General features: G+C 48.1%; 10 protein-coding genes across 10 annotated transcripts; 6 read left to right on the top strand and 4 right to left on the bottom strand.

Annotated features, from left to right (window-relative positions):
- Window positions 1-569: 569 nt before the first annotated feature.
- Window positions 570-1,200, top strand: N7506_007148 (uncharacterized protein; the record flags this gene model as incomplete). The annotated part of the gene is made up of 2 exons (XM_056956441.1): window positions 570-588; window positions 899-1,200. The coding sequence occupies 2 exons, from the start codon at window positions 570-572 to the stop codon at window positions 1,198-1,200; spliced, it is 321 nt and encodes a 106-aa protein (XP_056810775.1).
- A 1,519-nt stretch (window positions 1,201-2,719) lies between these two features.
- On the top strand, window positions 2,720-3,784 carry N7506_007147 (uncharacterized protein; the record flags this gene model as incomplete). Its single annotated transcript, XM_056956440.1, has 2 exons — window positions 2,720-2,813; window positions 2,859-3,784. The coding sequence occupies 2 exons, from the start codon at window positions 2,720-2,722 to the stop codon at window positions 3,782-3,784; spliced, it is 1,020 nt and encodes a 339-aa protein (XP_056810774.1).
- A 590-nt stretch (window positions 3,785-4,374) lies between these two features.
- On the bottom strand, window positions 4,375-6,032 carry N7506_007146 (MFS transporter; the record flags this gene model as incomplete). Its single annotated transcript, XM_056956439.1, has 2 exons — window positions 4,375-5,041; window positions 5,098-6,032. 2 exons carry the CDS (start codon window positions 6,030-6,032, stop codon window positions 4,375-4,377), a joined length of 1,602 nt encoding a protein of 533 aa, XP_056810773.1.
- Window positions 6,033-7,227: 1,195 nt separating this feature from the next.
- Window positions 7,228-8,951, bottom strand: N7506_007145 (uncharacterized protein; the record flags this gene model as incomplete). The annotated part of the gene is made up of 4 exons (XM_056956438.1): window positions 7,228-7,992; window positions 8,045-8,188; window positions 8,245-8,828; window positions 8,891-8,951. The coding sequence occupies 4 exons, from the start codon at window positions 8,949-8,951 to the stop codon at window positions 7,228-7,230; spliced, it is 1,554 nt and encodes a 517-aa protein (XP_056810772.1).
- A 785-nt stretch (window positions 8,952-9,736) lies between these two features.
- Window positions 9,737-10,660, top strand: N7506_007144 (NmrA/HSCARG family protein; the record flags this gene model as incomplete). The annotated part of the gene is made up of 1 exon (XM_056956437.1): window positions 9,737-10,660. One exon carries the CDS (start codon window positions 9,737-9,739, stop codon window positions 10,658-10,660), a length of 924 nt encoding a protein of 307 aa, XP_056810771.1.
- A 1,272-nt stretch (window positions 10,661-11,932) lies between these two features.
- N7506_007143 (uncharacterized protein) lies at window positions 11,933-12,892 on the top strand (the record flags this gene model as incomplete). Its single annotated transcript, XM_056956436.1, has 1 exon — window positions 11,933-12,892. One exon carries the CDS (start codon window positions 11,933-11,935, stop codon window positions 12,890-12,892), a length of 960 nt encoding a protein of 319 aa, XP_056810770.1.
- A 17-nt stretch (window positions 12,893-12,909) lies between these two features.
- Window positions 12,910-14,261, bottom strand: N7506_007142 (uncharacterized protein; the record flags this gene model as incomplete). Its single annotated transcript, XM_056956435.1, has 2 exons — window positions 12,910-13,948; window positions 14,002-14,261. 2 exons carry the CDS (start codon window positions 14,259-14,261, stop codon window positions 12,910-12,912), a joined length of 1,299 nt encoding a protein of 432 aa, XP_056810769.1.
- A 533-nt stretch (window positions 14,262-14,794) lies between these two features.
- Window positions 14,795-17,688, top strand: N7506_007141 (putative sterol glucosyltransferase; the record flags this gene model as incomplete). Its single annotated transcript, XM_056956434.1, has 7 exons — window positions 14,795-14,909; window positions 14,969-15,656; window positions 15,714-15,871; window positions 15,924-16,287; window positions 16,362-16,712; window positions 16,765-17,411; window positions 17,471-17,688. 7 exons carry the CDS (start codon window positions 14,795-14,797, stop codon window positions 17,686-17,688), a joined length of 2,541 nt encoding a protein of 846 aa, XP_056810768.1.
- A 908-nt stretch (window positions 17,689-18,596) lies between these two features.
- Window positions 18,597-19,196, top strand: N7506_007140 (uncharacterized protein; the record flags this gene model as incomplete). Its single annotated transcript, XM_056956433.1, has 2 exons — window positions 18,597-18,917; window positions 18,951-19,196. The coding sequence occupies 2 exons, from the start codon at window positions 18,597-18,599 to the stop codon at window positions 19,194-19,196; spliced, it is 567 nt and encodes a 188-aa protein (XP_056810767.1).
- Window positions 19,197-19,817: 621 nt separating this feature from the next.
- N7506_007139 (FAD-binding oxidoreductase) lies at window positions 19,818-21,570 on the bottom strand (the record flags this gene model as incomplete). The annotated part of the gene is made up of 3 exons (XM_056956432.1): window positions 19,818-20,756; window positions 20,815-21,297; window positions 21,379-21,570. 3 exons carry the CDS (start codon window positions 21,568-21,570, stop codon window positions 19,818-19,820), a joined length of 1,614 nt encoding a protein of 537 aa, XP_056810766.1.
- Between the last annotated feature and the right edge of the window lie 757 nt (window positions 21,571-22,327).

Here is a 22,327-nt window from a genome sequence, read left to right as displayed (position 1 = left end):
GCACATGTTGATTGGCGGCTTAAAATTGCTTCATTATCTAGAGAACGCCGACATATCTAGTGGGAATATTGGCCTATGCCATTCGGTTTGCGTTGAACCCCTGCAATATGGCGAGTCAGTTGCGCTTGTGAACCATCTGGGCACCAGAAATAATACAATCGAGCACTCCCCCTTTTTATATTGATATTCCTAGTTCCAAGGCTACCATTTAAACTCGCTCATCAATCTCAATGGTTCGCATTCTCTCGACATCTATCGTACCTTGGCTACTATTTCTAAGCCTACATTTGAGACACTATGGAGTCATCGCTCAGAGAACCGCAATAGACACGTCGCTGGAAAAGGAGTCTGGCTTCATTGGGTGGTATATGGGACCCCATACAAGTGAGTTTAGTATCAAAGTTTACATTGATATCTCCTGAACCACAGGCTGATACAGTGATTACCAGCACAAGCATTGACAGATCCCGAAACATGGACTACTTCCGGAAACTACGCTCGTGGATGTCCAAAAACAGGATCTTGTGCCTACGCTACAGCCTGTCAAAATAACAGTATCACATATGATAATGGCCAAACTGCTACCTGGTGAGTTTCAAGCTTTGATCATTCTACCGAGTTCAGGTACAAGACTAATACTCGGCCATTTTTGTCCGACTATAGCAATCAATGCCGTACTATGACAATATTTGAAACGGTCCCATACGGCACACCCTCGGCGAGCAATATCTTCTGTGCAGGCTATTGGGTAGCATTCACAGTTTTCCGACAACTACCCGCGACTACTACTAGCTCAGGTACTGGTTGGATCTGAATCTCACTTTACATCAACTGACATTAGCTACAGAATCGATAACAACCTCTATTTCTCCATCAAACTCTTTTGCAACCGCTACAGCCATGTCTAGCTCTACTGCGGCAGTCGCATCTGCAACGCCGTTTCAAGAGGAGGCATTGGAAAAACCAGTTCAATCAAGCAAGGCGTGGATCGCTGGTGCCGTTCTCGGCCCTGTGTTGGGAGTCTTGGCTGCCGGCATTGTATTCTGGTGTTTGCAACGTCGGCAAACAAAAGCAGCACAATTCAATCAACCAGGGCCATTTTTAGCAGGCATGAGCTCGCGGAGACAAGATTTTTCTCCGGCGCAGGAGATGGACTCGGTTGCTTATCCGCGTGTCCACGAGCTTAGCTCGTACAAATGAGCCACTGTCAGCACGAAGTCACGATCATGGCATATCTAAGTACATCTTCAAATACCCTTGCCCCTCTAGATGCAGACAATAATTACTTGAAATTCCCGTCTACCTTCAAAACTTCGATCTCGAATACTGAATGAACTGGCTTCACGGGTAAACAGGAAGCATCGTCTGTGGGGATTATTATGGGTTGTACGGCGCAGCTCGAGCTTGCTATATGATGTGTCAACCCTATTTTTGCGATATTAATGCTCAATCCAAAATTACACCTGGCTCGTCCAGATTCAGAGAATAAGTTCACGACAGCGGCATAGATTCCAAGGTGAAAGATTAGATCTATAGTCGGCCTGGAAGAGCTAGGCTTGGGAGGCCACTGGAGGTCGCCGTTAGATTTGAGACCGCCATTCTGAGCAAACAGGTGGAGTGACAAGGCTTAAATTTCGGGCGACTTTGGGCCCTGGGAGAGTCTGTGGGTCAAGGGACGGCCCGTCATGGGCGTGGGCAGACTCGGGCAAATTCCCTTCCCTTTCCCTTTCGTTTCTCTTCTGGGCTCAGTCGGTTTCAAATCAGTACTAGTATTCATGAGGATCAAGTTCAACCTTTCGGTGGGTTCAATTTCTGCAACCAATACGCAGTAATCAACTGAAGTTGTGTTCCTTCAGCCTCAAATAATCAAATTACCGTCGATTTGGCACTAGCCATACCGATTACGGTATTATAAAATGGGTCTCTTATTGCCCTGAAACCCAACCTACCAACCAGCTCTTGTCCACTCGCAGTCACTCAAAGTCGTTTGGTGTTTGTTATTTGTATTGGGCGGTTTTGAAATTCCAGGCCATCACCGTCGTATTGTCGAGCGCAAGCTTTGCTCATGCGATTGCCCATACACTTCCTCGAACCCACATTTTGATAGTTGCACTCACAGAAAATAGATTTTCTACGCTGCGATCTTGATATCCTCTTTTTTCTTCAATGTCCATGGCAAAAGGTAGCCTTCGGGCATTCGCCAAGGATCAGAATCAAAGATCGCCCTGGTAAAATACCATCTGCATGACTAGCCGTATGAAGCTCAAGCGCCCGCTAAGCCTGCGGGGCTGTACAAGGCGCACTTGCTCGAGTCTCGTTTTAATTAAATCAATGCTGTCTACTTTTCACATCCATAGTCAAAGCGATATATAAACACTCACAAGTAAAAACGATGAGTCAATCCTTTTGCGGCGATTGTCCCAGTCTAGAGGTGCTGCAGTGGCGTCAAGGTGGGTATTTCACATCGTCGCAGTCGAAAATGCTGACCAGATAGGTGACGTGTGGGAGCCAAACCGTGTCCACCCCGAGGAGTTCACAAACCTACAACCTGGGGGCACGACTCCCATATCAAGAGATACACCAGTTTCAGTCATGTGAGGCAGCCCTGCCCTGCAGCTCTTCTAACATGCATGCTGACGCGAGGGTTATCAGAATCGCGTCGGCAAACAAGATCCGGACTTGTCAAAGATGTCGGCACGCTTTGAGTCAATTCTTCCAGATGCGTGATACATGGTGGTCAACACACTACAAGAAATCCAACGGCTACTTTGGATGTGAAACAACCCGAGATGCGGGACAAGTGACGGGCGTTAGTGAGTTAGGGACCCCATCACGCAAGTCACAGCTAACCAGAATAGATACGTGGGTGTACTTTGAATTCAAACTACTTCCCAAAAACATGCATTATTATTGGACCAAACTCAACGTTTTCACACGCTGGGTAGAAGCTACCAAACAAACATTCATTCTGTTGTTTGATCCCAACCCTTCCATCCTTGAAACAGTCCCAGCATCGCTGCGTGGTTTCAACCCCGCACTCCTGGGTGATCCATATTGGCCTTATCCAATTCTTTTGGACACTGTGGCGAATCTTCAAGAAGCTGCCGTCTGGCTAATTCGCGACCAAGTAAGGGATATTGAAAAGGTGGTACCGAAACCAGGAACGGTTCCAAATCCAGATTACCGAAGACTACACGACATCGCCCGCCATGCGATTCACGTCTGTGAGTCTCTCGACGTTGCAGTGCAAACAATTGAATCTGTGCAAATGCACTACCTCAAATATACGGGGTCTAAGCCCCAACACAACGATCCCGCATTTGACCAAGATCTTCGCGCCCAGCTAGAGTTCTATCGAGGCTTCATTGCGAATCTCCGACACCGCTCAACCTCGAATGAAAAGCGACTGCAGAATGAAATTCAACTTGCCTTCAATACCGTCGCTCAGCACAACGCGGGAACATCTGTTGAGATCGGCCGGGCTGCACAGATCGACAGTTCCGCAATGAAGACTATCGCTTTTGTCACGTTGATCTTCCTGCCGCCGACGTTTATATCGTCGATTTTCAGCATGTCGTTTTTTCAAGCGGGCGACAACAACGGATGGGGGTTGTCCAGTAAATTCTGGCTGTACTGGGTTTTTGCCATTCCGACCACCATTGCCACTGTCCTGATCTGGCGGTATTGGCACAAACTATTCCCCACCGCTGGCTACAAACATACAAGCCATGAAGAGGATCTTCCCACCGCATTGGAGGTGGTCGAGCCAAAGTTGACTGTTTAAAAGTCAAAGAAGCAAATCGCCCCAGGCTCCCCGACTGAATAAAGATCACAGGATTGACTTGAACGATGACGAAGACTACATGAGATAAGAACGAATTATGAACATTTCGCTGAATACCCAGATGATCCATAATGAATTTCGCAAATATCAAACATTTCACATAATCTATAGCCACGGAGTGTAATGATGGTGTTTCAAAGATACATCTATGGATGCAAAAGAATAATTTCACATACAAACCTTGGAAGCTTCCTAGGCTTTTGGGGTTTTGGTGAAAGCGGGACACAAGCCACCCGAAAGCATAGCGATTTCCAAGCACTCTCAGCCCTGGAGGTTGGTCAAATAAACCCAAATCCACAGAAGATTCTCCCGGGCTCTTGATTCAAGATGAAATAACTACCTTGGGATCCATCCGGTCGGAGGTGACATCCATGGATAAAGTATGGGAAAAGAAAGAACTTGGAACGCGCCTGAAGCTATCTCAAAAATAGATCGATGTACCATAGAAGTAAAATTAGAAATTAGGGTTTCTCTGCAAATTAATTTGACAACACCGTCCACGGGTGCTTCAGCCCTGGAAAATCAAGCTATTATGCCGAGTCACCAGCCGCCTCTTCCCCCTCAGCCTTTTGGGGCTGGACGGGCTTCCCGAAGAGCTTCTCCATGAATGCGTCGGATTGTGCGGCACAATGGCATCGAGCCCGGAGGCCTGCACCATATTTGTAAAAGAGGAAGGGCATCGGCACGCAAGCGAGCGCTAGGAAAGCAGGGATACTCGATGCCCAGTGGATGCCTAGGTTTTTATACATGGGTGTAGTGAAGAGCGGGAAAGCTGCACCGAAGACCGACCGCAGCGCAGCGTTCGCAGCTAGCACAGATGCAGCGTAAATAGTGTATGCGTCAATCAGATAGTTCAACACGGGAAGGAACACCATCACCATGCCGTAACCGAAAGGAACACCGGCTGCAATAGGTGCCATCCAGTGCACGTGTGGAGAGTTTGTCCACGCGAACCAGAAAAGGCCGATTGGGAGTGCGATGGCGCCGTAAAATGAGTCTGGGAGACGTTCCTCTGGGGAAATGCGACCTGGTGTTGAGAGGACCTTCTTCTTGTATCGGAAGTAGAAGGGGAATGTGGCCACCACTGAGAACATGATGCCAACCAATATTCCTAGGAAGGCAAGGCCGCCGAGACCTTCACTCCAGCCGCGTTCCACTTGTAAAACGATAGGGAATGCTGCGAACATGAGGTAAAGACTGCTTTGGTTAGACATATGCCACGATATTGGCATGTTGATGAGGATGATGCTTACATTCCGTAAATAATAGCGAGGTAGAGCGAAAGCAGAAGCACGATAGGCTCGCGGAATAGAAGCACCCACGGTCTGGAGAGAGCAACCTTCAAGACTTCGGCCGGTGACTTTTTGCCTTGCTCGATATCGACCTTACTCCGGTAGAGGTGACCTGACAGTTTAGACAAACGCTCAGCGCGCTTGCGCAATAAAACTGGTGCGTAGGTTTCCGGTAACGCGAAGATCATGATAATTGCCAACACCCCTGCAAACGCGGCTAGGAGACCCTCCACCCATCGCCAACCCGCAGATTCAGAAAGGAATCCACCGATGATAGGGCCGAGAGTGGGACCCAAGAAGGGGGCAGCGCAATAAAGCCCACTAGCTAATCCGCGACTGACGCTGGGAAAGGTGTCGGCAATGATTCCACCAGATACAGCGAAAGGCGCAGAGCCTAGGGTGCCAGCGAAGAAGCGGAGGATGATGAGTGACCAAATATTCTGAGCACCGGCCGCGCCGGCCGTGAAGGCCGTGAGGCCTACCGCGCTAGCGATCATGATATAGCGACGACCATAAAGCTCGCTGAGTGGGGCCCAGACAAGTGGACCGACAGCAAAGCCCACGACGAATAGCGAAATTCCCAGAATTGCAACCTCTTCGCTGATGCGGAAATCGAGGATGACTTCGTTGATACCACCGGAGTACGCAGATGAGACTAGGGCGACGGCCATGGTGGCCACGCCCACCAGAATTGTGATCAGCCACTTGCTCACTTCGGAGAAGTTCATGGGATTGCGCTCGTCCGTTTCCGACCATGAGACTTGGAAGGGGTCTTCTTCTGTGCCTGAGCCATTGTAGTGGTCGTTTGCGATGTCGGCAGATACACAGCCTTGATCAAACACCAGACGCCAGCGTGGGACGCTCTTCGGTTGAGCAGAGTCTTCGGAGACTGTCATTATGGCTGATGAGAGGTAGAAAGATTTTTCTTCGGGGCTTAGGGTCCATCTTAACAAGGTCGCATGAGGCTCGTGCTCGAAGAATCTGCATTCGGTGGAGCACCATTGTAAGCCGGCGCCAGATTGACATCACGCCTGAAATGTAAAAGCATTGCGATCTCAAACAGATTGAATGGTTGAAACGATTGGACTGAGAGGTGGGTTGACAGTGGATTGACAGTGGGTTGAAGGTGGGTTGAAGGTGAAAAAAAGTGACGATCTTGAGATTTCTCGACTCCACCGAACTTGCGATCTATACGGCTCGAACTGATCTCTCTGCCAGCTCGGAATTTTTTGATTGACCAAGACTCACCACGATTTCACATACATCAATGTCTGAATTTCAATACAAAGTATGAACCAATTATGCCATGTATAACATTCCTCCCTTGGTTCTGCAACTGAAATAATCATCACAATGGCGTACGGAGTAATCCCGACTCCCTTTTAGATAAAACCAAGGACGAGAGTGTCTCACTATTATTGGGCCTTAGCTTGTGCTGACGTCGATCCGATCCTGATCGTCGGTGCCGATCGCTGACGGACATTCAGCCATCGGACGTGGCAACCGACAGACCTAGAGCCTACAACTACAATTTTGATGACGTTTATGTATTTATTAGAGGAACTACAAAAATCCCATTGAAGCCATCACGGCATTGAGCAAGTTCACAACAACCTTGGAAGTCAAAAGACTGTCTCTTATGTATTCCACAATATTTATCGCAGCAGGGTGCCTGAGCCTTGGGAAAAACATTGCCAAATCAGCACACGGCAATTTATTTACATCCAGGATATGGATAGAATGCCGGTTTGCATGTCCAGGGCATGTCTTTCCAAGGTTATGATTTCGATCTCTAATTGTAGTAGCGCGACCGCTAACCGGCCCTCAGCCAAATTTTCTGATTGTGAGCTCCACCTGAGAACCACAAAGCTTGGAATAAGCCACTACACTATGGCCCACAGCTGGCCTTCCAATCAGTGGACAGTGTTGATATAAACCATTCCGATCCATCATCCATGGATTGCGTCGATGATGTTGGTTTAAAGCAACGGAGCGCTCAGAGCCATTCCTGGCACGCAAGCACTGTGAAAGGATGTAATAAAGCACTATAGACATCTTCGCCCCAGCCCGTTACACCAGAAAATTTAAGTCCTATGCTACATAGGAGGGTGAAACCCGCTGTTGTACGTGAGTGGCCATGAGCCTTGCTCTTTGGATACCAGTGGCTTCTTCAATCATTTCCATCCTCGCAATGACCCATTCGCGCAGAGCATCGGTCGCAGTATACGCTGTGCCTGCAATATAAAGTGGCCACAACAGATGCACGGTATAAGCGGCCCTCAGGGTCCCTGGTTTGATTGGCTTGCCGTAAGAGCGGAGAACATACGGCACGCTGTAACATATATGACTTGCGTTTTCATATATTTCCGTATCGAACATTCGGAGTACGTCTCTGTGTGATGCTGGTAAGGAAGCCGAGGATGTAACGGGAGATGGTGCTTGCAAGTGCATTGTTATAGCCTCCACGAGAGCTTGGCGGATAACAATGCGCGCACAGCGCTGCAAATTCCAAGAGTGCGCGATATCAGCGCTGGAGTATATGTCGTATCGTCCGAGGTACGCGAGAATAGAGTGGTCTGGACTTGTCACTGTCTCACATCCATATTCTGCTGGAAGACTCTCAGACCAACCCACAAAGTCATCATCAACCGACAACAAGTTAGAAATGAGTTGAGGTAGTTTTGCCTGGTTCATCATGTCCTCTTTGACTAACGCCAAAACACGACAGGCTTGCACTATGATTATGGCCAGTCTAGCAGCGGGTGGTTCTTGCGCTGTTTCGTAATGACGCGCCTCGACCATCCAATGCACTAATCTCAATGGTACTTGGACCCGATGTTGCAAAGAGTTGATGAGCTAGTACCCAATTAGAGATGCTGATTACATAGGCGTTCCAAGAGTGACTCACAATTTCAGTGCGCAGGTTGAGAAATATAGACCGGCCTATCCTATTTCGTAACTGGCTAACTCCTCGAAGCTGTACCAATGCCAAAGCGCCATTCACATGCCTGTCCCATGAGTTCAGATCATTGTCGAAATTCAAAGTGACTGTCTGGTTGGGGGTCGTTAGTATCAAGGTTATGATTTCTAATATGTAAAAAGACTCACTTCATACAGGGCTAGGAGCATCACGGCGACTAGCATCTGGTCAGATGCTGCTTCAGCATGGTCCGCTAGAGCAACGCGGATATCGCGAATAGCATTAGAGTACGACTGGCTCGCAGCTCGAATCAAAGTAGACGCATTTTGCTGGTGGGCTAGACTAGCTGATCCCACGGCACTGGCTAGATTGGCCAGGTATCCTGGCTCTCTTGCTCGCGCGTATAATGTGGCGAGACAGTCAGGATGACTAGAGGCTTGCCCAGCCACATTCACAAGGTAATGATGGAAAAAGAAATGCAGACCGTGTTGTTCTGGTGAAACCTTGACCTTCATCCAGGGGTCATGAGAAAGCGGCTCTTGAGGCTGACGATTCATAGTCTCGTGAGATAGGTTGCAGCTTAGGGCCCGGGTATTGCAAATGGATTGAATGGGCAATCCATCATCAGAAAAGGGTCTATTTCTACCCAGAGTCTCCGCTGTTTGATCCTGGTACTCGAGGGAGTGCTGGTCTCGGTATCCATCACATCTCGAACCGGCCCTAGCGCACTGACGGCATGTTGGTTGAGAAAGGTCACACTGGCCCCTCAAGTCTTATTAGTTAAGCTTCAATATTTGTGCAAGAGTAAAGATTCGATACCTTTCTTCTTTTAACTCGGCATTCCAGACACGCTCTGCTGGGCTTCCCGCGATAGACCATTTTGTTTCATGGCCATGTTATAGATGCAGCTAATCCGAGCTCAGTATTCGAGCGGAAGATTACCAAAAGGAGCATCTCATCGGAGTCGCTCACGGTCACCACCAGTTTGACCTGGGGGCATCTGGACCTCGGGATTCGTCCCTGGTTTGTAAGCCCAGATCTCGGAAGCCGGACTAAGTGAAAGTCCCGTCGAGCTGGTTACCGCATTTAGACTAGCCTCGGCACATCCGCGGGATAAGTGGGCCAAGAAGTATCGACGAGAGAAGCACCGCAGACATGTGAAATCTTTACGGAGTATGGAGTACTGATGATAAAAAGTGTACTGAAACGTAACTGAAAAAAAAAAGATAAATATGATTCGCCAAAATCCCTTCGGTGGGGCCAAAAGTCTTGGCTAAGCCGTGATCACTGAAACAATTATTGTTGATATAGTAGAAGAGAGAGGAGAAAACAAGAGAGAGAGAGAGAGACTCTCATTGTCTAGGTCTATCTACGCCTGGGACGAGCCTGGAAAACAGGACAAACACCGCCAAACAAGAAGCCCGGAGAGTATCGTGGATCTCCCTTCTTCCTTATCGCCCGGAGGCGCGGACAAAAGGCCCCATAACCTCGAGCTGAATTCCATTTTCAGGAGATTATCCATGTCATTTGATGGACCAAAAAGCTATTTAAGAGGTCGCTGCATTCTTCACAAACCATGCATCTTCAAAGACTTTCATTTACCGCCAGTGGGGGCTGCTAAAAAATACAATATTCTCGCCTCTGTTCAACACATCTCTGACACTCTTGAACACCGAAATCATGTCTCAAACCGTTGCCTTTGTCGCAGGAGCTACTGGCCACCAAGGCGGTGCTACGGCGCGTGAACTCTTGAAATCAGGAGTCAAAGTCCATGCCATCGTTCGGGATTCGTCATCCAAGTCCGCAATTGATCTCCAGCGCCTAGGGGCTCATCTGTTCCACGGGGATTTTGAAGATTTGTTATCATTGAAGGCTGCGCTGGGAGGTGCTACTGCAGTCTTTCTCAATGTATTGCCCACCGTTTCCGACACTAAACGGGAGGTAGTTCACGCAAAGAACATCATCGATGCCGCTATTGCTTCCGGGACAGTCACCACCATTGTCTATTCAAGTGTAACAATGACTGGCAGACATGAAGAGTTTCCGAACTGGGGACCTGGATACCCACTGGCCTGGTACTGGGAGAACAAAGCTCAGATCGAGTCAATGGTGCGAGGCTCTGGGATAGAATACTGGACCATTCTTCGACCCGCATTCTTGATGCACAATTACCACCATCCTACCGCGTCATACATGTTTCCTGATTTGGTTCAACGACGGACTTTTCTGACGGCATATAAGCCTAGCACTGCAATGACGATTCTCGATCGCGATGACGTCGGGAAGTTTGCGGCTGCTGCGATTATTGAACCGTCGGCATACGACATGCATGAGATTGACTTGGGTGTGGAATCTCTTACGCCGGCCGAAATTGTGCGGGAGCTGAGCCGTGTTTCTGGAAAGGATATTTCCCTTCAATTCTATGATGAGAAAGAGGTTGAAGAGCTTGGGCCGAGGAAGCCTGTGATTCATAGCCAAGTATGGGCGAATGAAGTTGGGTATCAGGTCAACTTCAAGGATCTGGAAAAATACCCGATTCGCCTGACGAGGTTCACGGAGTATCTTGAGAAGCATCGGGAGGAGGTTCTACAAATGTTCAGCTGAATGTGGCCTGTAGTATGGTTGGAGCCCATAGCCCGTGGCTGCTTGAAGGGACAGGCTCCCCTGTTGGGAGGGAAGATGACCCCTTTTGGCTAGATAGGTCTCTCACACACACACACTCTCTCTCTCTCTCTCTCTCTCTCTTTTCTTTTCCCCGGTCGGTCTTTTTGCTTCGACAGCTATGATCCACTGCTTTGTGCAACTCTGCCATAGATGAGCCTGTTATCAGGAACACAGTATCTTCCGTTGAAGTCATCACAGGCAATGACTATGTCCTCGAGAAAGAAAGTTGGAATTTATCACTATTCCAAGGTAAGTAGTCTGAAAAGAATCTCCAGAAAGCAGCCCAGAAGCGTACAGGACGCATCGCATTACATGGCCTCATATGTGAATATCAAAACGAAAAAGAAGAGAAGTATAAGATTATTTTTTATTACTCCGTATAAATTACCACCTCCTACACTACTTGTATTTACGCTGTAGGCCACGCAGCAGATTGCTATTGGATTTACACCGCCAAGAGTGGGGGCTGATTCAGACGTGGCCGTCTGTCGCGTCCTCGCTTTTCAAGAAGCCACTCCCGCCTAACATGTATCCTCGCTGGGGCCCAGTCATCAAGGAAAGAAACACAAGGTCAAAGCATTCAAACGTTCGAACAGGCTGCATCACGTGCAAGTACGCAGGCTTACAAGGAGGCCCCTGATCCATTAACTCACCGTTCATAGAGCCCGACACAAAAAGTGCGACGAGGCCCAACCGGCGTGTCAGAACTGCATTAACACAGGGCGATTATGCGATGGATATGCGCAGGTTCTTGACAAAAGGACCAGGACTTGGCGTGATCTGCAGCAAACGGACAGTCCAGCCCAAACTGCGTTAACCCGGCATCACTATAAGTCGCAACGCCAGCCTTTGAGTTTCATTTATACTATCGACTCCAGTCCGGCAGAATTATCCTGGAATGACCGCTGGTACTTGAATCATTTTCGCAAACGCACCGCAGTTCAGTTTTCTGGATACTTCGAAGATGAGTTTTGGAGCTATTTGGTGCTTCAGATGTGCGAGGGACAGCCTGCGATTCGGCATGCCGTGATAGCAATGAGTGCGTGGCAATGTCAATTTGAAACGGGTGGAATGGAATATGGTGAGAATCGAGAAAATCTTCTGCCTCTCGGGCATGCGCACAAGTCGATAGCTTGTCTTCGTGAACATCTCACTCGCCATAAATCGAGTCGGGTACATATAGAGACGGTTCTTGTCACCTGCATTCTCTTGATGTTACTGGCTCTTATACAAGGCGACATAGTTGCCGCTCGTTGCCATTTGTTGTCTGGCTATAACCTATTCAAAGAATGGGAAGCTATCGATTATGGGGGAAGCTCTAATTGGAAAGCCCTCAAATACTCCTTCTCTCGACTTCATATCGCGTTTTCTATTTCTGCGGATCCAAAAGAGTTCAACAATGATGAGCCTTTCAATCCCCTTGAATCTGATGAAGATAAAATCAGGGTATATGCTGCGAAGGCTGACGAGCTGGAAAGACATCGCTCTTACATGATGGTACTTCGTGGGCAAATGGTGGAAAATCACCCAGAAGCAGGCTTCATGATCAAATCCGCGGGCTCGGCAATGCCCCATAGCACGCTCATGATCATGAGTAAGATGCGACTTTGGCGGGGCGACCTCCTGAGTGCCGGAGTAACCTCACCAATGCATCGGGATTTGCTTGCCTTGTTCGACCTATATACTTTGATCATGTATCTCAGGATGTCTGTGGACAGTAGTCCGGAGCCAACCGAGAGCCTATTTGATGAATATCTGAAGTCTTTCCAACACGTCGTCCTGGTGTGCAAGAGTATGCTACGCGATGATTCGAATGAACAGCCGGCTACATTCTGCTATATCAAAGAAACCATTGCAGCTGCTCTTTTTTGGTGTGGGGTGAAGTGCCGAGACTACTTGGTCAGGGATGAGATCGTTTCCCTGTTGGATTCCTGCAAAGCTGATACACCCTGGGTCTCTGCGGCAATGTTGGCGCTCCATAGAGTGATCCAAATAGAGTCGAATGGAGTGGAGCAGGGAGATATTATACCAGCTGTCGCTCGTGTCCAGGGCATAGATGTGAAGGAGATATCGGAAGGCTCCAAAATTCAACTGTCGTATAGCATATCCCGAAATGAACGATGCTCGAAAGATGAGGACATTGTTTGGGAAAACGAAATCTTGTTCTATTAAATCAACCACTTCAAATGTTATTGACCATTCAAGGTTTGCCTGGATGAAGATGCCGTCTCTTCCATTCCTAGCACCCTCGCCCTCATGTCATCCTGCACCCAGTTTTCAATGATACCCACGGTATCACCAACCAGCTTTTCGTACTCATTGGTGCCTGGAAGAAACATGGATTGATGTGCTTTTACCTCATCCATGCCATTCATCGGTATGGGCTTCCAAAGTGAATTTTCGCCGTCTTTCCAGTGATGTGACGGCTTTAGAACGAATGATCGAGATTTTCTCTGGTCCATCTTGACTTCACGTTCGGGGTTCCCTCTTGAGTCTGTTGACCCAGTAGTCACTGCATGTCCCATTGGATGCTCGGAAGGGTCAGTCAAAATGGTGATCGAAGATGATGATTTCGCGTTATAGAAACAGTCGACGTTGTTTTTATGTCCATCCCCGGAGTCAAATGGCCTGTGGGACCTTGGGCTTTGCGACCCGATTCTGCGGCCATTGCTTTCTGTGTAATAGTTCACGAATCGAACTCGATCAACCCCATTTTCTGCCCCTTCCAAACTCATCATCTCTTTGTATTGACGACGAAGATGCGGCCATCTGTTGAGATATCCCGGAAACTTGTAAAACGACATCAAACTGTGGAAAATTGAGCTCGGAAGATGGTAGATGTTTTTTTGAAGAAAGCGCAATGCTCTCTGGAGACGACGGTGCTTTGGTAGTCGTACGTCATTTCCAAAACAAGGGTCGAAATTAGGGTTCGTGACGATAGGAAATAGCGAGGGATCCATTTCCTCTAGTCCTCCACTCTTGTCTGGAACAGCACCATTCACGTCCTCAGTTCTCCGAAACAAACTCCGGATGCCGGAGAAAATGACGCGCGGATGAAGGCCAAGGAATGGTACATCGAAGTTGACCAATCCCAAAATGCGATGTTTCTTCGAGTGGTGGCAGGTATTAGCCAAACCTGGCAGAAGCATCACCCCAGCAGCAAGAGCGCCGCCAATAGAATGTCCGAGCAGAATTACATCGAGATCATCTGCTTCATGTGGCGACAGCCTTGAAGAAAGGTCTCTTAGTGGTATTTTTGGTGATGTTGAAGTCAAACTCACCAGGTGCTGAACTGCTCAATTGCATCTTTCATCTCGCCGCGACATTTGTATTGGGGGTAGATTCGGGTGTATATGATGTGGGTTGTCCCCAACAAGATCATGAGAGCTTGGTGAACGTGGGCTGGAAACCTCAAAAAGCTTGCTTCGGATCCCATGAAACCGTGTATATAGATCAAGAGAAGCCTGCGTTTGTTAAGTTCTCCATGGTCTTTGGGGATCGGCAACGAGGAATTCGAGGGAGACGAAGGATTTTCAAACATTGGCGCTGGTAGTGAGGGCACGTGGTGCCAGAATCAACAAGACAGTATGGTATACTCTAAAACTCGACTGAGGCCGAAAGATGGAGACTTGCGAGGATCTTGTGAGCGGTGCCTACGGTGACAAAACCACAAGGCTGGCTATTACACAAATCGAAAATATTCGATGGAGAAATAAAAATGGTGATAGGTTTTTGTCGCTGATATCTTTCCCCTGAGATCCATTGTCATTTGTCATTTTATTTGCACTTTTCATTTTTCATTTTTCACTTCGTTTCCCCCAAGCCACTTTTCGGGGACGAGAGCGTGGAAAGTTTGGATCGATATCCGAAAGGGGGTTAACCGCGTATGCACGGCCCCAATCTTGTTTCTTTTTTAGAATGACGCTAGCCTCAATTCGGCTAGGTATACGGGTACGAGAGCTAAGTCGCGACCTTCCATACTTTTGTTTGCCACTTATAGGAAAGACCATCCATGTTATGATTTTCAATTTCCTCCCTTGAATTATTCTATCAATCTCTTCCTTGAGGGTCAAAATGGGTTCCACAACAGACTCAAGAGCTGGAAAGGAGGACACGGAATCGGCAGCTCCCCCACCATACTCGCTGGTGTCCGACAATGGACTCATCGAAGAATCCGGTAATGTACAAGGTATCTCCAATGGAACCATTTGACGCATACAAAGCACTGATTCCAGACTTCTCTTTCAGCAAATGGTCGTATAGACATCAATCTCGACTCCAAGATCGCGAGAACGCTCGCCAAGATCATCGACCTGCAGCAAGAAGACCTCCACAACCCACCGCCCAAATATATCGATGATTTGAAGCATTCTACCCCATTTAATCTGAATTTGAATATTGTTATTCAGATTGTGGGAAGTCGAGGGGACGTACAGCCATTCATTGCACTGGGGAATGCACTACAAAAGCACGGTCACCGAGTCCGCATTGCCACACATGATGTCTTTGCCAATTTTGTACGCGAATCGGGCTTGGAGTTCTACCCCATAGGCGGCGATCCGGCCGAGCTGATGGCATACATGGTCAAGAACCCTGGGTTGATTCCACAAATGAAGACATTGCGCGATGGGGAGGTGCAAAGAAAGCAAGCCATGGTCGCAACAATGCTCGATGGCTGCTGGAGATCTTGTATACAGGATGATCCTCTGACCCACGAACCATTTGTTGCTGACGCTATAATTGCGAATCCCCCAAGTTTCGCGCATGTGCATTGTGCACAGGCATTGGGTATTCCCGTTCATCTGATGTTCACGATGCCTTGGAGCAGCACCAAGGCGTTTCCACATCCTCTTGCCAATCTCAACCCTTCATCTATGGACCCACGAACTGCAAACTGGGTCTCCTACGGGGTTGTCGAGTGGTTGACGTGGCAAGGGTAAGTCCATTCTCTCAAATGTGATGAACACGCAGACTAATATATATGATCATCCAGTTTAGGGGATGTCATCAATAAATGGCGAACTTCAATCGACTTGGAGCCTATACCAGCTACAGTAGGCCCAAGCCTACCAGAAGCGTTAAAGGTGCCCCACACCTATTGTTGGTCCCCTGCACTCGTGCCAAAACCAAAAGATTGGCCAGCATATATTGGTACGTTTCCGTCACGGTTGCTTCCTGCAGAGTGAAAGCTTATCTATCCCAGACGTCTGTGGCTTTTTCTTCCGAGATTCACTTACATACAGCCCGCCTTCCGAATTGACAGCGTTCTTGCAAGCTGGGCCACCGCCCGTCTACATCGGATTTGGGAGCATTGTTGTTGAGAATCCCCGAAAGCTGATAGATACTGTCGTTATTGCAGTTGTACGATCCGGTGTACGTGCAATTATTTCGAAGGGCTGGAGTGGGCTAGTTGGAAGCCCGAACCCCAATATCTATTACATTGACGATTGTCCACACGAATGGCTCTTTCAACATGTTGCGGCAGTTGTACACCATGGCGGCGCTGGAACCACTGCCTGCGGTCTCAAGAATGGTAAACCCACTGCGATTGTGCCTTTCTTCGGAGAGTGAGTTTCTTGCTGCCAAGTTGGACGAAGTGAGCTCTGAAACCGATACTAACACAGTTTTGTTTCTGTTCTAGTCAGCCCTTCTGGGGAAACATGATCTTTAGAGCTGGAGCTGGACCCAAACCAATTCCATATGCGTCTCTGAATTTTCAGCAACTCTCCGCCGCGATTGAATTTTGTCTTACACCGCAGGCAAGAGAAGCAGCACACAAAATCTCTCTTAAAATGCGCACCGAAACGGGAGTAGAGAATGCCGTGGAATCATTCCACCGCAATCTTCCCATGGACAAAATGCGATGTGCATTGATCCCCACACAGGTCGCAACTTGGAAATATAAAAAGAGCAAACGGCCCCTGAGCTTGTCAAGAGCAGCCGCTCAGTTCTTGATAGAGCATCAGAAGATTGATGAAAAACATCTTGATCTGTCAGTATATCAGGGCTCCCTGGTGCCCGTCATCATGCTGACATTGTTGTAGACACCATCCGAACCCAATTGTGGTTGAAAATTGTCGCTGGGATCCAATTAGTGGAATTATATCCGCTGCCACAACCACTGGGTCAAGCATGTTGCACTCGACTGCAGATATGATTTATGATCCTTATAAACATTACAAGCGCAGTCGCTCACCGAGGCCCCCTGCCGAGGCCATGAACAACACCCCATATACCAGGAATGCCGCCGATGGCGAGTCATCTTCATCGTCAATGCAACTCGCCGGCCAAGAGTTGCTCGAAAGTCGCTCTGGTCCCACGCATGCTTTGAGCCCTCGTGACCAAAATGGCTTCCTCGTTGCAGGGAGCATGTTAGGTGCCACCATAAAAGGCTTCAGTAAGTTCACCGGTTCATATTTCAAGGGGGTAGTGGTCGACATTCCACATGCCGCGGCCGAGGGATTCCGCCAAGTCCCACGATTATACGGAGAAACGCCAAAAGAATACGACGCAATCCAAGACTGGAAATCCGGGGCCATATTTGGTGGCAGAAATTTTGTCGATGGCATGGCTGATGGGTTCACCGGTATCTTTACTCAACCAGTGAACGGAGCGAAAGAAGAGGGTGCTTTGGGTGCCGTGAAAGGATTTGCTAAGGGCACCATTGGGCTTGCTACTAAAGTCCCCTCAGGTTTGTTAGTCCCAGAAACTCAAAGAGTGCAGCTAGCTAACGTGAATCTAATCTTCAAGCGGGGATTGGACTGGTAGCTTACCCATTCCAGGGAATCACCAAGAGCATCGAGGCAGCTTTTCGCTCGAATTCACGCAAAGCTATTGCCAGAGCGCAGCTGAAGTGCGGATACTTTGAGTCTGCCAGGTTGGATATGGGTGTCGAACTTCGAGACAAAGTGCTTCAATCCTTCGATGCATTCTCCTTTTCCTCAGTTTATGTTTCTAGAGCCCCCTGACATGCATACTGGCGTATCAATTTTCATCTTACACCACTTAGCGTCCTTTGAATAGATAGCCATTCGTATTGAATACAGTGTTTTTTTTCCTCCAATTATCCACCACTGTGAGGTATCTATTCAAAATACTTTGGAAGTTCCTTGGTCGTCATCTTGAAACACGCATTTATTCATACACATAGTGCCAGTAGATTTAGAAGACTGCAAATTCAGAATTGATGTCATAGCAGATCAATCCATGAATTTCCTGCATCCAGGGATCTACCTCCAGGGCTATCCAAGATTGGCGTAGACTGATCCATGGATGTATCGAGTTTAGTTAAAACTTTGCTGAAATCCTAAATGGGAAGTTAGTACGGATACGAGTGGATCCCTGCTGCCTGGTTATTTGATTGGCTGCCAACACACGGCGTCAATGCTATTTTCGTATTCATTCACAATGCCAGTTCTCAGTCAACATGAGCGACGTGAAAAGATTTTCCTCACAAAATGTGGCAAATGTATGCCCAGGTGGATCAGATAAGACCCTAGTGCAGACCAGTTCTCCTATGCCCTTAAATTGGGAGAAAGCCCACTCTGCAGGTGAACTGTATTCACCCACTTCGTGCAAGCTTACCTTCTTACTCCAAAGCAATGGAAGGTAGAAGCAGTAACGAGTCTTCCTTATTTGGCCATCCGGTTGGTTTATATCTCACCGAACTTCCCTCAAATTTCTCTGATATATGATATAGAAAGCCTCATCTCAACGTACTGAAAACACCATCTGCAAAGATACCTGGCAAAATAAATGTCGCAAATTCTTTCAGTGGATGCGTACGCCATTGGGGTTCTGCATCACAATATATGGGTTGAACATTGTCGCGTGGGGTGGAATGCTCTTCCTCCTAATGTGCAATGCAGCACCCGCAATGTGTCACCCAACTTGCGACAGCCTTGAATCCCCACGTCGCATCTGGATTGAGATCGATTCACAGATCCTGAATGCACTGTTCTGTGTGACTGGATTTGGACTTGCCCCGTGGCGTATGCGCGATCTCTACCAATGGTGTTGTTGGCGATTAGGTCGGTCGGAAACGAGTCAACGAAATGCTCTCGACCGATTAGCTGAGATACACCAAAACTGGTTTTTGAAATCGCAGGCCTCGTCGTTGCTTCCTCGCAGTAGCAAGGATTCTGATCAAGCCTCACACTACCTTACACCTACCTCGTTGTGGAAAATGGATGTTGTGGTATGGGGTAATATGCTGAATACCCTCTTTCAGATATGCTTGGCTGTCTGCATGTGGGGATTCAATCGGTTCAATCGTCCGAGTTGGACAACTGGACTTTTTGTTGGTCTTGCATGTGCTGTTGCTGGATTCGCGGGTATTTTGATGTGGCTGGAAAAGAAACGAGTACAAAAGGCCAGTGAGCATCCTGGCGCCCTTTTGTTGATCCCGAGGGCTACAGATCCCAGTATTGTCCCTGGGGGAAGCGCAGTATATAGCCCAGTGGAACAGAAGTCGTGAACATCGCTATCGAATATTCAGATATCATTTTGCTCAAAACGGTGTGAATTCCACATGCTTCAGAGTAGGAAGAAACTTATCAATTTCACTGTCGCCAATTTTTGTGGAGCCATCAGCGCGGTGCCCTCGGCATCTGCATCACACTCATCAAACTCAGCAAGTGCGGTCTTCTCGGTCTCCTCGGTGGCCTCGGCATAGTCAGTACTTTCGGTCCGCGGTAACTTGTCGGAACCAAAATATCGATTGATGTGAGAACTCCCTGAGCGAAGACCTGATGAAAATTTTGGCGAAAAAAAAAAAAAAAAAAGGTTGTTTTCTTTATAACTGATCATTTGTCATGGTCTCAAATACCGATTGAAATCGATTCAGAGAGCAAAATATTGGGATGGTGCCGAGAGGCCTTGAGCGTGAAAGGTCGCAGACATTTGGGGAAGGATGCCCACACGCCGGGGGGGGGCTTGAAGTCTGACTTCCCCTAGCGCCGGGGTGGAGAATTCGGCGGCTAACAGCAACATTCTTCAAAATTCCATCTATCCTCTAGGTATTGTATATAAACACTTTGAAGCTATACAGCACGACATGCACATCACCTATTGTCGCACATGTCAAATATCGAATTCTTCAAGAATCAAACGATCCAACCGCGGGAGGGCCATGGAGCTTGAAGTATCCAGGCTGGAGGTTTTGGTAGACCTGCTTAGGATCATATCTCTTGGCAATTTTCCTAAGTGTGGCCTTATTGGAAGAGCCATATCCCGAAATAGGATCCTGGAACATACTCGCGTAGTTCATATAGATATACTCGTTGTAGACGCCAACATCCTTGGCATGTGCAATGACCTTCTTCCAAAAGCTGTTGATGAATGCATAAATCGTCTGGTCATCGGATTCGTTACTCCACCAGCAAGAAATGTGCATGAGATGAAGTGGCCCATTGGAGGCATCGAGGCCAAGTGCATTACCACCGTTGTTGGCCATGTTCTTTAGCATTGGCTCGGTGATTCCTTGGTACACGATGACTGGCTGCACGCCGGTAACATTCGCTACCCGAGGAACCATCGAGTAGAAAGTTCCGACCACCCACTTTGCGAAATTCTCGTTCAGTTGGACAGTAATTGGCCAATACACCTCCCGAAGGCCGAATGGGTTCTCGGTCTCAACGTACTTCACATACTCCACGAGTGACTTTGAGCTTGAAGTGTCGGAGATTGCGGGAATACTTCGGTATTGCTTGAAGATCTCGGGATTGGAGTCATTTTTGGTGTAAGCCAACTCGGCAGAGGCGATATTCGTTCCTTGATACTTTGTGAATGCAACCCAACCCTGAGCATGACCATCCACGCTGGCATTATTTACCACGTTCGTCCACGCATTCACAACATTTGGGAACTCGGTCTCTAAGTAGGTTCTTGTGCCGCCGTACATCTGAGGTGCGGGAATTGTATAGAGGTTGTATTTGGTGACAAGACCGAAGTTGTTGCCACCACCTCGCAAAGCCCAATACAAGTCCGGAGATGAATTCTCGCTGACAGTGAGAATTGAACCGCTGGCAGTAACGACCTGATATTTTTTTGTTAGTTGGGTATGATCAGAACATCTATAATCGCGGAAGTCCCACCTCAAAACTCTCAACATTGTCGCAAGACCATCCGTACAGGTTGGAATGGTAGGAAATTCCACCACCGAGGACAAAACCACCGACCCCAATGCTAGCAGCGCGACCGCCGACAGCAGCCAGACCATACGGCTCAAGGGCGGAGTAGACAGCAAGCCAGTTGTTTCCGGGTCCGATGGAAACAACTGATTGATCCTCATTCAAGGTGATCTCATTCATGTCTTTGAACCAGATGCTAATACCACCCGGCCGGCTCGAAGCGCCTGCAAAGGCAGCATGGCCACCACTTCTGGCAGCAAACTTACAGCCAGTAAATCGAGACAGCAAGACAGCGACGCTGACCTCAGTGTTCACAGTAGGCCGGAAGATGCAATACGGCTGAACCTCTTCTTGTTGGACAGACCAGAAGGAATCGGTGAAGTTGCTGTATCCAGTACTGCTTTGTGTTGAGACTTGTGAACCAAAGAGAGACTTCAAGCTGGAGCACTATTAAAGGCGTGGTCAGCCGAAGGTGAATCAACGGTCGGAATTATCTCGACCAAGCAAAGGAAGACGCAAATAACTTACAGCGACGGAACAGCCATCCTTTCGCCATTCCGATTGATCCTCGGGGAATGATTTCAACGCCGGAATCTCGGTAACCTTCACATTCAGATCTTGCAATGCACTGGCGACATCGAAATTATCTGATTCGATTGTGGTGGCCAGGGCGACACTACTGATGGTCAACAAACCCCCAATAATACATGAAAAACGCATGCTTCAAATTTAGGAATTTCGCAATCCGGGGCAGAGCCAACGTGTGATTAGAAATGTTCAACCCCCGAGCGCATGATTTGACCTTTTAACTTCCCCAGAGGCTGGGGGCCAAGAAAAACTTGATCTACCGAGACCCGATGGCCATGTATTAATATAGGGTGTTATTTGAGATTTTTAATAAGGGGAATTGACCGGGCACGGTGGACTACGGGGTAGTGCTTAAGTCCATTTGGAGTAGTATGCTCATCTCATATGTTCGCTCCGGCCAGTCGTCGCGTGAGACCTGTGGACACCTCGTCTGATCTTTAAGCGAAGGGCGGCGCGCGATGGCCTGTTGAGTCTGCACGTTCCTATCATTGGCCAGAACATCGATGGATGTTCCCGTCTTTTGTTTTTCTTTTTTTGTTTCAATCAAAAAAGTGCACTAATCACGGCCCCCTCCGTGCTTTGGATAGCGTAAATAGTTTCAATCTCCGCCAATGTGGCTGACCATATTCCATTTGAAGGTGAATGATCCAATGCCCAGCCGAGCATCAAACGGGATGAACCAAAACAAGCTATGTTGACATATCAAGTGTTGAAGTCTACTCCGTAACCTTGGAAAATATCGGTTCACTGGAAAGATGAATTTGCTGCCCAAATGGAAAAGGGGCTAGTCTGTCGTTAGCGAGGCCGGGGCTTACCCCAATTTGACATCACACACAACCCCTGGAACAAAAACATACACAGGCAATCACGACCGACTTCCATTTCATAG

Source organism: Penicillium brevicompactum, assembly GCF_028827555.1.
Source record: "Penicillium brevicompactum strain IBT 35665 chromosome Unknown utg000005l_segment0_segment0, whole genome shotgun sequence".
NCBI lineage: Eukaryota > Fungi > Ascomycota > Eurotiomycetes > Eurotiales > Aspergillaceae > Penicillium > Penicillium brevicompactum.
The sequence above is the reverse complement of the archived record's forward strand: the minus strand, read 5'-3'. Positions and strand labels throughout refer to the sequence as shown.